General features: G+C 40.7%; 2 protein-coding genes across 3 annotated transcripts in view; both read left to right on the top strand.

Annotated features, from left to right (window-relative positions):
- The window catches only part of prickle3 (prickle homolog 3), a 38,216-nt gene extending 30,243 nt beyond the window's left edge, over positions 1 to 7,973 (top strand). The window contains exons 7-10 of one of the 2 annotated variants that reach the window (XM_062053448.1): positions 2,960 to 3,283; positions 3,358 to 3,633; positions 3,706 to 4,059; positions 6,645 to 7,973. In XM_062053448.1, coding sequence (XP_061909432.1) covers positions 2,960 to 3,283; positions 3,358 to 3,633; positions 3,706 to 4,059; positions 6,645 to 7,075 — 1,385 coding nt within the window. In that variant the 3' untranslated portion in view covers positions 7,076 to 7,973. The remainder of the gene's footprint in view (positions 1 to 2,959; positions 3,284 to 3,357; positions 3,634 to 3,705; positions 4,060 to 6,644) is intronic. The other variant, XM_062053447.1, reaches the window with a different exon arrangement.
- A 716-nt stretch (positions 7,974 to 8,689) lies between these two features.
- On the top strand, positions 8,690 to 13,428 carry fam110a (family with sequence similarity 110 member A). The gene is made up of 2 exons (XM_062052065.1): positions 8,690 to 8,862; positions 11,548 to 13,428. The coding sequence occupies exon 2, from the start codon at positions 11,652 to 11,654 to the stop codon at positions 12,810 to 12,812; it is 1,161 nt and encodes a 386-aa protein (XP_061908049.1). The 5' UTR covers positions 8,690 to 8,862; positions 11,548 to 11,651; the 3' UTR covers positions 12,813 to 13,428.
- The last annotated feature ends 279 nt before the right edge of the window (positions 13,429 to 13,707 follow it).

Below are 13,707 nucleotides of genomic sequence, written 5' to 3'. Positions count from 1 at the left end.
CTTTGAGTTTTTCATCTTTACTCATGCCATCTGTTATGGCCAGAACTTCATCAGTTTGGGGTTCATTCTAATGGGTGGCTGTGCAATCTCTGTCCACTATGTTTACACAGTAGTGTCCTGAGGATGTAATCTCAAGAGGCACTGGTTTCTGAAACATTGTGGCTTTATCATTCTCAATGTCAAGCACTGCTTTTGCCCTCTTAAGTGACGTTTTACTTAGTAGTAAAGGAATGTTCACTGAGACCACCTCAGTCTCTATGTGGCACCTGGTTTGTCCTATTTTTGCTGGGACTTTTACTTTTTTTATGGAATGAACAACTTGTCCATCACCAAACTTAAAAGCTCTTCTACTCTGTATTTTCAATTGTTTTCTTGTCACTCTCCTTCAGTGTATGAATGTAATTCTCCAGCCATTTTTCACGACAGACTGTTCTGGTGCATGCAGTGTCAATTACAGCTGAACCTAAGGCTTCTACCATGAATATTTCAGCATCAGAAACTGACTCTTTAGAAAACAATGTAACATTGCACTCTTCAATTGTTTCAGTCTCTGCATTTTCCTCTGTCATTTTTACATGTTCAGCCTTATTTGGGCAGTCCTTAGCCCAGTGAAATGTACTCTGGCAAATAGCGCACTTGGATCTTCTGCCGAACCTATCCAGTGGGTTTGAGCCAGTCAATGGCGCCCTCTTTTGGTCGGGTTGGGAACGAAATTTCCTTCCGTCTCTTTTCCTTTGATCCACATAAAAAGCAACATCTTCGCGCATGTGAATTCCCCCGCTGCATGTGGGCGGCTGCACATTGTCTCCAAAAATCATTTTTAAAGCTGACGTCATGCTTGCAAATGTAAGTGTTGAACAAGCTGTAAGCGCAAGCTGTTTATCTTTAACATCGAGACTGGCTGTATCCAACAACTTGAATGCCAAAACAGCGTCGGGAAGAACCATGTCAAATTTGCGCATTTTGTTGTACCTCTGCTCGAACTGAACGATGTAATCCACCATGGAAACTTCGTTTTCTCTCCGAATCTTGTCAAAGTCCGCGTATGCATCATAAGCTCTGTCCTTTTCTTCTTTTAAGAATACATTATCCAATGCCTTTACAAGGGTCTTCATCCCGTCATCTTTGTTCAAATCATCCGCAGGTATTTCCAAAGCTGTATCTCTAGCTCTCCCCCTCAGTGAGAGAGCAACAGCTAATGCTTGTTTCTCCTTATCCAGATCGGTAACACGTATCCACATTTCAACCTCATTTTTCCAGCTCTCATATGACTTCTTTTCTTCAAACGCAGGAGGCACTCTGTAGTTAGCGTTGTTAGACATCCTCTGCTACCATTGATAACTCAATTACGACAACCTTCTTCTTTTTATACGTATACTTTACTGAGGGAACACAATAACAAACCGGCCACTGCCGTTCACATAACAGACCAAAACACCGGAGCCCGCGCTTAGAGCAATGCATGCTGGGAATTACCGTAAATACACTAAAAGAGTGTACCCTAATAATGCACAATGCAAAAACAGAACATTTACAAGATGAGAAATGCAGGAAATTATTCTATTTGAGATGGTGCCACATAGGTGCAATCTTTTATGTAAAATTTCTCTTCACATCCACATAAAATCCTGATAAGAATAGAACAGCTTACACATAAATATATCTTGTGGCATACCCTAGGAATCAATGCCCAAACTTGTTTAATCTCTATATGAATCTCTATATAAATGATATATGTAAAGTTACACATAGTTTAAAGTAAGTACAATTCGCAGATGATTAGACTGCATTTTGCTCGGAAGGTAATACAAACAAAAGAAATTAACCAATTAAAGAGATGGTTTGACAAAAATAATCAAAGACTATCCTTGAATATACCGGTAAATACATTTGCAATAATGCTATCGGGTAACAGTAGAAGAGAAAATCAAACAAATAGACAGAGTAGACATTGACAGTAAAATAGATAACATTTTTAGGTGTAATAAAAGATGATAAAAGGAACTGGAAATCTCATCTAAGAAATATACAATATAATTTTGCAAGAAATACTTGATTATTGAACAAAGCAGAATATGTTCTGGACTACTCCATATTCTCTACTGCTCGCTAGTGTTACCATATCTGAGTTATTGTGCAGAAATATGGGTGAATAATTACAAAAGTACACTTCATTAACTAACAATGTTACAAAAAAGGTCAATTAGAATAATACATAATGTTGGATATGGAGAACATTCAAACCCTTTATTTATTGAAAAGCGGTAGAAAATGGATGGATGGAATATTGAAATTCAATGATTTGGTGCATTTGCAAACAGCTAAAATGATGCATTAAGGAAGTCAAACAATGATAACTAGACGAATATTAAGAAAACAATTTTGCTATCAATGTTGACTCTTTTTTTAGAACTTTATTAATGATTTATTTGTTGATTGATTTATTCTGTGTTACAAATTGAGAACAAGAAGTAAACAAATGTATAACAAACTGCTATGAAACGGAAAAGGGTCTGGATTAAATAAACTCTGCTTCTTCCTACTCCTTTTCGGACATGTTGTAACTGTATGCATATTTGAAGTAAATCATAATCATAGAGTGTAGTTGTACTCCACAGCAAAATGCAACAACAATAACAACCATCTTAAATTAATCACATTCTGATGCTATTTTTACTATAGAATTGATGTTTCTAATTTTGCAGGTGTATCTAATTAAAGTGTCCCATGGTAGTATATTTTATTATACATTCAGGAAAGCACATTGTTGTTTGAGTCCTATGATTGGTTGTCTTAATGACTGGCCAAATGTTGACAAATTCTAAAATCAGCAACCCTTCTGTATCATGCTTTGTTACTTAGAATAAGAAAATTAATTACAAATATCAGGAGAAAAAAACTAATACAGAGGTGTTTTATCATGTTTTGCTGCTGCTAACAATTGTATTTTATTTTGTAGGCATCGACCAGAGCCAGATGACGTACGAGGGTCAGCACTGGCATGCCGTGGAGTTTTGTTTCTGCTGTTCCCGATGTCGACTACCTCTGCTCGGACGTCCCTTCCTCCCTCGCAGGGGGCTCATCTTCTGCTCCAGGTCTTGTTCACTTGGAGAAGACCCCAAAAACTCTGACTCTTGTGACTCGACACTGCAGAGCAGACCACTTCAGCGCAGGCGCTGTGGACCACCGCAAATGCAGTGTGGTTCCCCATTGCAGCCAATAGAGGGCGTCAAACCTATACGTCCTGTAAAAGATTGCATCTATACTTCATTGGAAAACAGAGGTGTGTTCATCTTCAATACTGTCCTAAAAATATTTAGGAAGATAATATTTTCATTTTGTCTGTTGTCGTCCAAGGTGTCAACTGCTTGACTCCTGTTCAAAATGGACTTCATCCTAGAGGCTCCTTTTCACCTCTCCCTCACATTCATCGAGGAAAAGGTCTCAAACCCTCTTGGCCCTGCAACATTCCACATTACAATTTATTGCCAGAGGGCTGTGGAATCAAAGTGCCTGTGAGCGGCCTTTTAAATGGAAATACTGGGCATCCTGCACCGAGTCTTCGTTCAAGAGGAACCTCGACTGGTGCGGACTGTAGGAACTGGGTGGAAAAGACTAATCAAGTCATGAAAGGTATTACTGACCATTTTTGAAAAACATCAATATTAAATGTTCGTTTTTGGCTAAAACATTCATCCTTTTCAGATGCTCTCCAGGCAAACACAACATCACACACTGACATGTCACCTGAACCGCCTCCTCTCCCAATAAAGTCTCGAGACCTGATACCGCAGGACTCATCCCTTCTGAACACCTCCCAGTCAGAGCAGAGCCCCTCCCATTCTCCACCCGCACTGTCTCGTAGTGGGACAACGCGGGTCAGCTTCAGGGAACCAATCAGCAGCAGCTACTCTCTGGATGAGGAAGAAGATAAAGAGGAGAATGAAGAAGTGCCACCAGATAATGAGGATAGCCCTCAGGACGAAGATGAAGTCAAAGGAGGATTTGGAAGCAGTTTGCATCTACAGAAAGGCATCCCACCTCAGATGGATCTGCTCGGTAAGGATAAAGCAGGGTACACTCATGAAGACAATTGGTCTGTTTTTGTCCTCATTTTCCCACTTCTAACCACTGACCGCAAAGCCCGATTATCACATGTCTTCTAAGATTGTCTTGTGGTCTGAGGTGTGTTAAGAGTGAATTTGTCCATTGAAAGTTAATGCTCGGTGACAATGTTTTGGTCATAGTTTATAGTGGTATATAGAAACAACAGACATCTTGTTCAAGTAACACGTCGACTTTGGGACCTGTATGAATCGTTTTTTTGACAAAAATGTAAGTCAAATGTTTGCCCTGTTTTTTCTTAACATCAGGGGTCCCCAAACTACGGCCCGCGGGCCGGATCCGGCCCCCCAGCATCCAAAATCCGGCCCACGGGAAGTCCCAAGTTTAAAAAAAAAAAGTGTTAAAAATGTTATTTTATTTTTTTTTAAATTATTATTTTATTTTTTAAAATTTTATCTTTCCTTTCTAATCCATTTCATACCGCTTGTTACTGTCGGTGTCTCCTAGCCGCTCAGGCAAATCATATTGTCTAAAAATGAATTTTCCCATCGATAACGTGACAATGTTAAATGTTGATGAACATCAATGTTAATTGATGTTAAATGACAAAACGGATCAACTCGCTGGAATATAAAGACAATGTATATATGTGTATATATATATATATATATATATATATATATATATATATATATATATATATATATATATATATATATATATATATACATACACCCAATGCGGCCCCCGAGTCAAAAAGTTTGGGGACCCCTGCTTTACATTGTCGGTTATTGTACAACCAAACATTGCGCAACTCAAACCAGTCCGTTTTCCAGAGTATTGTTCTGCAGAAACGAATGCCCAACCAAAGAATACACATTGGTGACTTATTCTTTGTGCTTTTTTTGTTGAGTACGACTGCAAAATAAGCCACGATGAGGCCAAAGAAAATTGCAAGTGAAAGCACTTTGATAAAGAAGGAAAGAAACATAATTAAATTCAAGAAATAACTTTTCCAAGAGTCCTCAATAAAGGGAAAAGCTATTTAAAAAAGTGAATTTGGGATGATAACTGGCTCCAAAACAGGTTACGACTGACAATAGTAAGTGTTAAACGTGTTCACTATTCACGTCCAACACTTTTCATGTCTGTGTGGAATGCTGACTCCGCCCGAGTCATCACTCCATGAATTAAGTCACGCTGCATACAGAAAGTAGCCTATCAGGAAGCTGAAAAAAGCATTGCAGCTACTATTTTGATTTGTACTCGCCTCCAGCTTGCTCACTAGTTTATAAAGTGTGTGTTCACGCCGTTTTCACGACTTTTTCCAGTCTTTTTTTTTTCTTTAATTTTGGGATTTTTCTTTCAAAAATAGTCCTTAAATAGCTCACTAGATGTGGGTGACACTGTGAATGTTGGTATCGATCAGATACCAAGTAAGTACATGGCTAGTATCGCCAAAACTGGTACCGATACCAACACTTTTTGACTTGAAACGTCATCATCATTGAATAATTTTGTGAATTTTCCTCAAGATAGTTGATTTTTTGATTATGAGAACACAGACAATATATGTCCTGCAAATAAACATATTTTAATAACTAAATAGAACAATTAAAAGCAATGCAGTAGTCTATAAATAATAAATTTTCAGTTGTACTACTGTACCCCGCCTTCTGCCCAAATGCAGCTGAGATAAGCTCCAGCACCCCCGTGACCCTGAAAAGGGACAAGCGGTGGAAAAATGGATGGATGGACTACTGTACACACAATTGTTTGAGAAAAAGTCACTATTGCAAAATGACAAAAAAATTATGTAACAAAAATTTTAATTTAAAAATTTGAATGCACTGACAGACTAGAAGAGTTGCATGAACTCTGAAGAAAATCGACATACAGGATAAACTACAACAAAAGTATCGATCCCACCACGCTAGTATCGATCCCACCACGCTAGTATCGATCCAATGTCAATATCCACCATGGTATCGATATTTAGATCGATACGCCCACCTCCATTTGATCAAGGTTGTTCACAGGAGATTTTTGGTTTGAAGGCTAGAGTCTGGCTTGATGGTGAACGGAGTTATGTATGTATGTATGTGTTGTGTTGAGCACACCACACACTTAAAAAACGCTCAATACCTGATTTTTTGTCTTTATGTGTGGAGTCTGTAACAGTTAAAACATATCTTAATATTTAGAAAATATTAATGTGTGTAAAAGAAAAGTTTTCACTTCACATAGAATCAAGAAAGTTTATTGGGACGGCGTGGCGAAGTTGGTAGAGTGGCTGTGCCAGCAATCGGAGTGTTGCTGGTTACTGGGGTTCAATTCCCACCTTCTACCTTCCTAGTCACGTCCGTTGTGTCCTTGGGCAAGACACTTCACCCTTTGCCTCTGATGGCTGTTGGTTAGCGCCTTGCATGGCAGCTCCCGCCATCAGTGTGTGAATGTGTGTGTGAATGGGTAAATGTGGAAATACTGTCAAAGTGCTTTGAGTACCTTGAAGGTAGAAAAGCGCTATACAAGTACAACCCATTTATCATTTATCATTGTTGTTCTTGTCGTTGAACTAGATGGATCCTCTTACCACCAACACAGTCTGCGGCGCGGCTGCAGTCGTTTCCGCGTTTCGTCTGACCCCAGCCTCCATCCAACCTCAGACAGAAGCTCCCGGCATTCACAGGCCGACCGCCCTCCACTGGACACTCTGGATCATGGCGAGAGAGGGAACGATGTCTCCTCTCTGGTCCTGCAGCCGGGCCGGCACAAACATGAAGACTCCTGTTCCACCTGCTCCTCATCGTCCGACTCGGAGCAAGAGGGCTATTTCCTTGGACAGCCCATTCCTCTGCCTCCACAGCTTCGAAAACATGAAGCCAAGGAGGATAAAGACACAAAAGAAGAAGGAGAACCAGCTCAGTGGGGACTGAGGGACAGTATCAGGCGGAGACGAGCTCACAGTCTTGGTGCTAAGGACAAAGATAAAAACTGCACTGTCTCCTGACACAAACACTGGAAAACCTCACGCTGGAGTTGTCACAATTATTTACCGCACATGACTCAGTGATGGGTTTACTGTATGAATGATTAATGGATTGTTGTAGGCTAACATTTTGCTACTTTTAAATTTGTCATTCACAATATGTGTTTTTTACCTGTTGAGAAAGATATAAGATACTATTTTTGGACTGATCTACACTTTGAACATAATGTGACAGATTTGAAGGTCCTTTGGGTCATCATCACAATTTTTTCCAGCAGACATCTTCACGTACTGTATGAACTTTGAGAAGTTTTGTGTTGTTTATTCAGTCATTTATTTTCCATACAATAATCAGTGACTCTGCAGGGAAATGTTACTTTCACCTTTGACGTTGTTACAAATGTACATTTAAGGTGGAGGAAGTATCAATCAATAAATGAGACCTCATAAATGAGACATTAAATATATCACATAATAATTAGATTTACTGTCATTTATAACGCACCTGGGATAGGTTGATTGGCAACACTAAAAATTGGCCCTAGTGTGTGAATGTGAGTGTGAATGTTGTCTGTCTATCTGTGTTGGCCCTGCGATGAGGTGGCGACTTGTCCAGGGTGTATAGGCTCCAGCACTCCTCCCATTACCCCCCCCCACCCCCGCGACCCAGAAAGGGATATGCGGTAGAAAAATGGATGGATGAATAATATGTGATTTAATCACAGCTGTAAAAAGTAGTCAGTATTCTGGAATTTAGGATAGACTGAACTGTAGTAGTTACTCAAAACAATTTCAATAATAGGGAAAATCTTGAATGTATATAAATGCAACGGCCAAGCACTGTAAAATGTTTTATTATTGTATTTGGTTGTTCAAGGGATTCTAATGAATATTGAATAAGTTTATGGTTGCAATAAATGTGCCCTGGTTGACAAACGCATTATTTCCAATAATTGACACACTCATTGATTTAGAAGACACACATCTGCATTTTTAAATATGTTTGATTGAAACTTTTATTAATAGATTGCACAATACAGTACATATTCCGTACAATTGACCACTAAATGGTAACACCCGAATACGTTTTTCAACTTAAGTCGGGGTCCACGTTAATCAATTTATGGTAAAATGGTTTAATATCTCAAAATGTAATTTACCAGCTTTACTTTACCGTGTGCACAAATTAGGTAGATTTATAAATTTTTCATAACCTAATCTGGAAAAATAAAATAGTCCAAATAACTATTCTAAATATAAAAAAAACATAGTTAAAAAAAATCTTGCTAGTGTTCCGGTATCAAGCAGGTAAGTTATTTGTTTTCCTAATAATTGTTTGTTAGGCCAGCACGCAAAAAGCGGTACAACATATAACAGAAATATATGTGCCATGCAATAACAGATCAATACACAGAAAATAACATGAGAAAAAAAAATCTAAATTATTTATTGTATTGTATACTCAAATATTACATTTAAATTATGTCTTGAATATTAATAAAAGTCTCAGTTCGGTATCACAATTACGTGGGTTTGTTTTATTTTGTGACCATTTCGTTTTTTGTATGTGGTATTTTGCTAAAGTCATAACAGGTAAGTAACCAGCCAGTACGCTTCCGGGTCAGAGCTCGAATGGGCCAATCAGCAAGAAGGGGGCGGAGTCTAGTGGCGTCTTCTTGAGTTGTCAGACAGGTTTGTGTGTCTCTTAATGGTGTCAGCCGTCCTGCCACTCGTCGTCCTCGCAAAGACAGCTATCTCGGCTCAACGGACCAAAACAACACCCTTAAGGGGCTCAACTTTATTTATTGGTAAGTTCTCGGTCGGAATTGTATAAAACTATTTCAAGTGAGTGAGTTGTTAAGGAGGGAGGGATTATAGGTATGTATGTATGCCGGCGGCGACAAGCCTGTGCAGGCCCTGCGTCTTCACTACACATAGGGGACATTTTGTCTTGCTTATCTTCCTGTTCTTTGTTTGCTTTAACATGCTGGCTCTTGACTTGGAAGCATTATTCATTATTGGCCCTGTTATTGTGTGGACCACCTTTTGGCTGTGTGTGTGTGTGTGTGTGTGTGTGTGTGTGTGTGTGTGTGTGTGTTCTTGTATTTCTACCCTTCTTGAGACATCAACAAGGAAAAGTACCTTCCATATGAGGACCGGTGAAGAAGTTAGGACCGAAACCATCGTCCCAATACGGAAAACCATTGCATCTAATAGAGAATGTCTCATTTGCACCCCTGGTGGTGAAATCTATCAAAATTAGGGTGGTCTTAAAAAGGAGGGATTTTTCAAAATGACTATCAGTTTTAAAAGTGCTCTCCCTCTGGTCAACATACAGTATGAAATAACAAGTGTGTGTAAAAATGTGAAGTGCTCCCTCTCTGGCCAACATATGTAATAACAAGTGTGTGTAAGAAATTTAGATGCGCCCCCTTTGGCCAAAATTAATTAAAAAAATAATAAAATAAATATGTATATAGAGACCTACTGTAATAACTTGAAGTAAATAATGAAGATTAAACACAATTACAAACAAAAAATTCAGAAAAAAAAAATTAACTTAAAGCTTACCTTTTTTTATATTTGCATAGTATGTATATATTATTAATGTTGTAAATACAAATCTTTTTTATATCTAGAAAGGGTGATCCTAAAGAGGTAGGCATTTTTCGGAGGTCTCAAGAAGGTAACAAGTGTCTGTGTGTCTGTGTGTCTGTGTGTCTGTGTGTCTGTGTGTCTGTGTGTGTGTGTGTGTGTGTGTGTGTGTGTGTGTGTGTGTGTGTGTGTGTGTGTGTGTGTGTGTGTGTGTGTGTGTGTGTGTGTGTGTGTGTGTAAAGTCTGACACACCCAGATGATAACATTGTTGACACCTGTGAACAAGTGTTGGCTACAGGTGACAAGAAGAATGAAAATAAAGGCCAAACAGCTCCTCAGAGAGTCTGATCTGGCTTTGACTGGAATGGCAACAATGTAGAGAATGTGACTGGCAGATGCCAACTTTCAAGTAGCATATCTAAAGCCCATACAGCAGGGATCCATCCATTTATTTTCTACCGCTTATTCCCTTTGGGGTCACAGCCTATCTCAGCTACAATCGGGCGGAAGGCGGTGTACACCCTGGACAAGTCGCCACCTCATCGCAGTACAGCAGGGATATTCAATTAAATTGTTCTAAGGACCAGGGGGTCGGACTTTTCCATTCACTATTAGTCTTTTCATGTATATTTTTACAACCACCGTCCTCTTCAGAGGACATTTGATGTTAGTCAAGTTATTTTGTCGGAGTTACAGGAGCACTCTGCTGTTTTTAAGGACCTTCAACTAAAAAAAGCTATTCAATGATCATCTCTATGAAAGTGTTTTTAAGAATCTGCTGCAAAAATGTTAGTCTCTCACAAGTTTATCGATCTAAACTCACGCGCCACCAGTTGAATAGCCAAATGATGAAAAAGAGAGGACTTAAAATGGAACCTTGAGGAACACCACTAGTATAACTAAATAAGTTGAACAAATGACTACTGGTTGCCTCTGAAGTAGACAAGCTACAGCAACACCTTAAAAAATTGTAACTGACAAAAAGGAAGCTGAATGTAGATCTTGAGTAACGCCTCAGTAATGTCAATAACAAGTTTGGTCCAGGTGTTCCATGTTTGCTAGCAACCTGTGCTGGCAATTTGCATGACACCTTCAAATGATTTATTGTAGCTAACATTTAAATTCATCAGTATTGCTTGGTATTACCACCCTGATCAGCGAAAGAAGTAGTGTACAGCAGGGACAATAAACTCAATTGTTCTAGGGCCCATATTTCCAGAAATCTAAGGATCGGGGCTATCGGAATTCCATTTTTTTTTTTAATTCTTCTTATTTTGAGGACCAGCATTCTCTGGAGTGGACATTTGTTTTTAATCTATTTGTTTTATCACTTACGAATTTCTTTAAAAACAAAAATAGCCCTGTTATGCAAAATACGAGTGTCTTCTGTCGTGGACGCTGGTCTTTTAGGAGGTGGAACTGTCAATACCAGGATCTTCTAATGTGTTTACAGTGATCCACGTTCCTCTACACAGCAGGAGAACTCTAGTGTGTTTAGGAATTCTCTGTAAATATGTTTGTACTTGGGGGGCTGGTATGGTGTAATTCCTGGGCCAGATTTGGCCCCCGGGCTGCCCGTTGAATAGAACTGGCATAGCGAATCAAAAGGAAAAGCACCTGGTGTTCATTTTGCTTTTGCAATAGTCATGTCGCTGCAAGGCTTGGGCTTCAGGAAGTAGCCAGAGCCAAAGTCTGGCAGCTGCTTTTTGTAAAGAAGAGCAGCTATTGTTTCAGTAGCCGCTGTTAGTTTGTGTGATCTGTTGTGTTTTTCTTCCAAACAGCGCACACACACACACACACACCTGCTCTAAGTGTATCCACTCATGTCACTGTCCCTTTTAATGTCTGTTTGTCTTTGGAACAAGTTATCAGGTGCTCACATTTAGTCTCTTCCACAGGTCATCAAGTGGTGCTGACAATGACCAAGTCCAACAAAAAGAAGAAAGGCACGTGAGTCCGCTTGAGCACATATCAGAAAGCAGGCGGTTGTTTTCCTAAAGCAATGCCCGTGGAGACGATCCAGCGTCCACCGAGGTCGTCTGCGAAGACAACCGTAGCTGCAACACCCCCTCGCCTGCGACCAAAGGGCCCGGTGGGTCCTGACTTCTACCGGCAAAGTCCGCCTGCAGCAGGCAGACCGAAGCAGAGTGCGGTGGAGAGACTAGAAGCGGACAAAGCCAAATATGTGAAGAGTCCGGTAGCGCTGTCCAAGCAGCAGCCGGTCAGGCCTCCTGATGTACGCAAGCCTCTGCAGCAGCCGGTCAGGCCTCCTGATGTACGCAAGCCTCTGCTGAGCCCCACCGCCACACTGAGGCCCTCCAAGAAGACGCAAACGCAACCCAAAATCAAGCAGGACACCGCACAGCTCGACTTGGAACACCTGAGCAATCTGATCAGTGACGTGAGCGACGGACCCAGTGCAGCCGTTACCGCAGAGTCCGTTGACACCGTGATGACTCAGCAGAAAAAAGAGAGGCCGGAACCGCCGTCTCGTCCTGGATGCTCGAGTCCGGCCAAGGTGAGACTGAAAGCATCCGAAACTGCTACATCTCCGATTGCAGGGACTGTGCGCAGGGTGGACGTCATACCTCAAGCCAGGCACGTGCAGACCCCTTGCAGGCCACCGCTGTTCATCCGCCAGCCGCTTCAGCCTCTCCGTCTGCACCCCCAGTTTCCCCTCCGCTTGGCTACTTCACACCTGTACCTCCGAACAACAAACACTCCTCTGAAACCTTTTGCTGCTCCACCTCCACCAGACAAGCCTCCCGCCTCATCTCCTCTTTGCATTCCCGTTTTCCCTCCTCCCTCGCCGGCCATTACACGTCTATCCTCCTCCAGCGCCAGGAAACGCCGCTCCCTGACCCGCTCCAAATCAGACATGAGCGACCGTTTTTCCCGAGCCGGAACCGAGTTGGAACGCTTCTTCAACCTGTGCGGTTTGGACCCCGCGGACCTGCAGGAGTTGACCGGATCCGCTTCCGACATTGTGTCTATGGCTCGCTTTCGCAGCGTCAGCGCTCCGGGGTCCGAGTGTGCGGGCTCCGACAGGCAGGATGAAGGTGACGATGAGGAGGAACAAGAGCGCGTGCCGTATGGTGTTTCTGTCATTGAAAGGAACGCAAGAGTGATCAAGTGGCTTTATGGAGTCCGTCAGGCAAAGTGAGCGCACATACTTGCAGGATGTGGAGCTTGAAATGAAAGATGTTTCTTCTTTCACTGTCAAATGGCAGCCGGGATAAAGACATTTTTTTATTTGTGTTGCAAATAGGAGCAAGTGTTGTTTTTGTATTTGTGGTTTGTTGGCAAGCATTTGCCAATGAACAAAAACCCAAGAAGCTTTGGATAATGGTAGACAAAACAGGTTAAAGGTCAAATCTGTACCTTTTTCTTTCATACCTTTCTGTAGGTCAACTCATTTAAGAGGCTTATCATAATAATATGTCTTAGCAGCGACCTCTTTAGATTTTTGAATATTTAATCCAAAAGGCTCGCTAAACTGAGGTCAAAGGTCATGTTTGTGTTGTAACAGTGTCCATAAAGTAACTTAATTATGGCAACTGTGATGGTTTTCTATTCATAGAAATGTCATAACAATGTTTAGCTGATTGTTCAGTTGGACAATGAAGTGACACTTGTGCTCGCACACTTTGGCTGTAAATGAAATATGATTTGATGCAATGTTTTTCTTGATTTATTTTTTTTGATTATTTAAACTGGCAAAATGTGCACATACAGTATTTGACATTGTCAACTTGTAAAATAAAAAGTTGGATTTTGAATGCAAAGGCAAGCTTTTTAAGGATCAGGTCGCAGTTGAATGAATTTTCTACTGTAATACTGGGGTGTCAAAACTTTTTTTTTTCTTTCCTTTTTTGAAATGTATTTACCTGTCTTGTCCAGCCACATGGGCAACTAATATTGTTGATCTAGATGCCCATATCTGCTGTACATATTTACTTTACAACAGATAAGTGTGGTATACTCTTCTTGTTGCATTATTTGTTTTTGACTTTATTTAATGTTTGGCGCGAACAGACTGGAGCTGGGGGGAAAGGAAA

The sequence above is a fragment of the Entelurus aequoreus genome, linkage group LG07, assembly GCF_033978785.1.
Source record: "Entelurus aequoreus isolate RoL-2023_Sb linkage group LG07, RoL_Eaeq_v1.1, whole genome shotgun sequence".
Lineage (NCBI taxonomy): Eukaryota > Metazoa > Chordata > Actinopteri > Syngnathiformes > Syngnathidae > Entelurus > Entelurus aequoreus.
The sequence above is the reverse complement of the archived record's forward strand: the minus strand, read 5'-3'. Positions and strand labels throughout refer to the sequence as shown.

What these genes read in the sequence shown, in the direction of transcription:
- fam110a (XM_062052065.1), top strand. Translation starts at nt 11,652, where the DNA reads ATGCCCGTGGAGACGATCCAGCGTCCACCGAGGTCGTCTGCGAAGACA.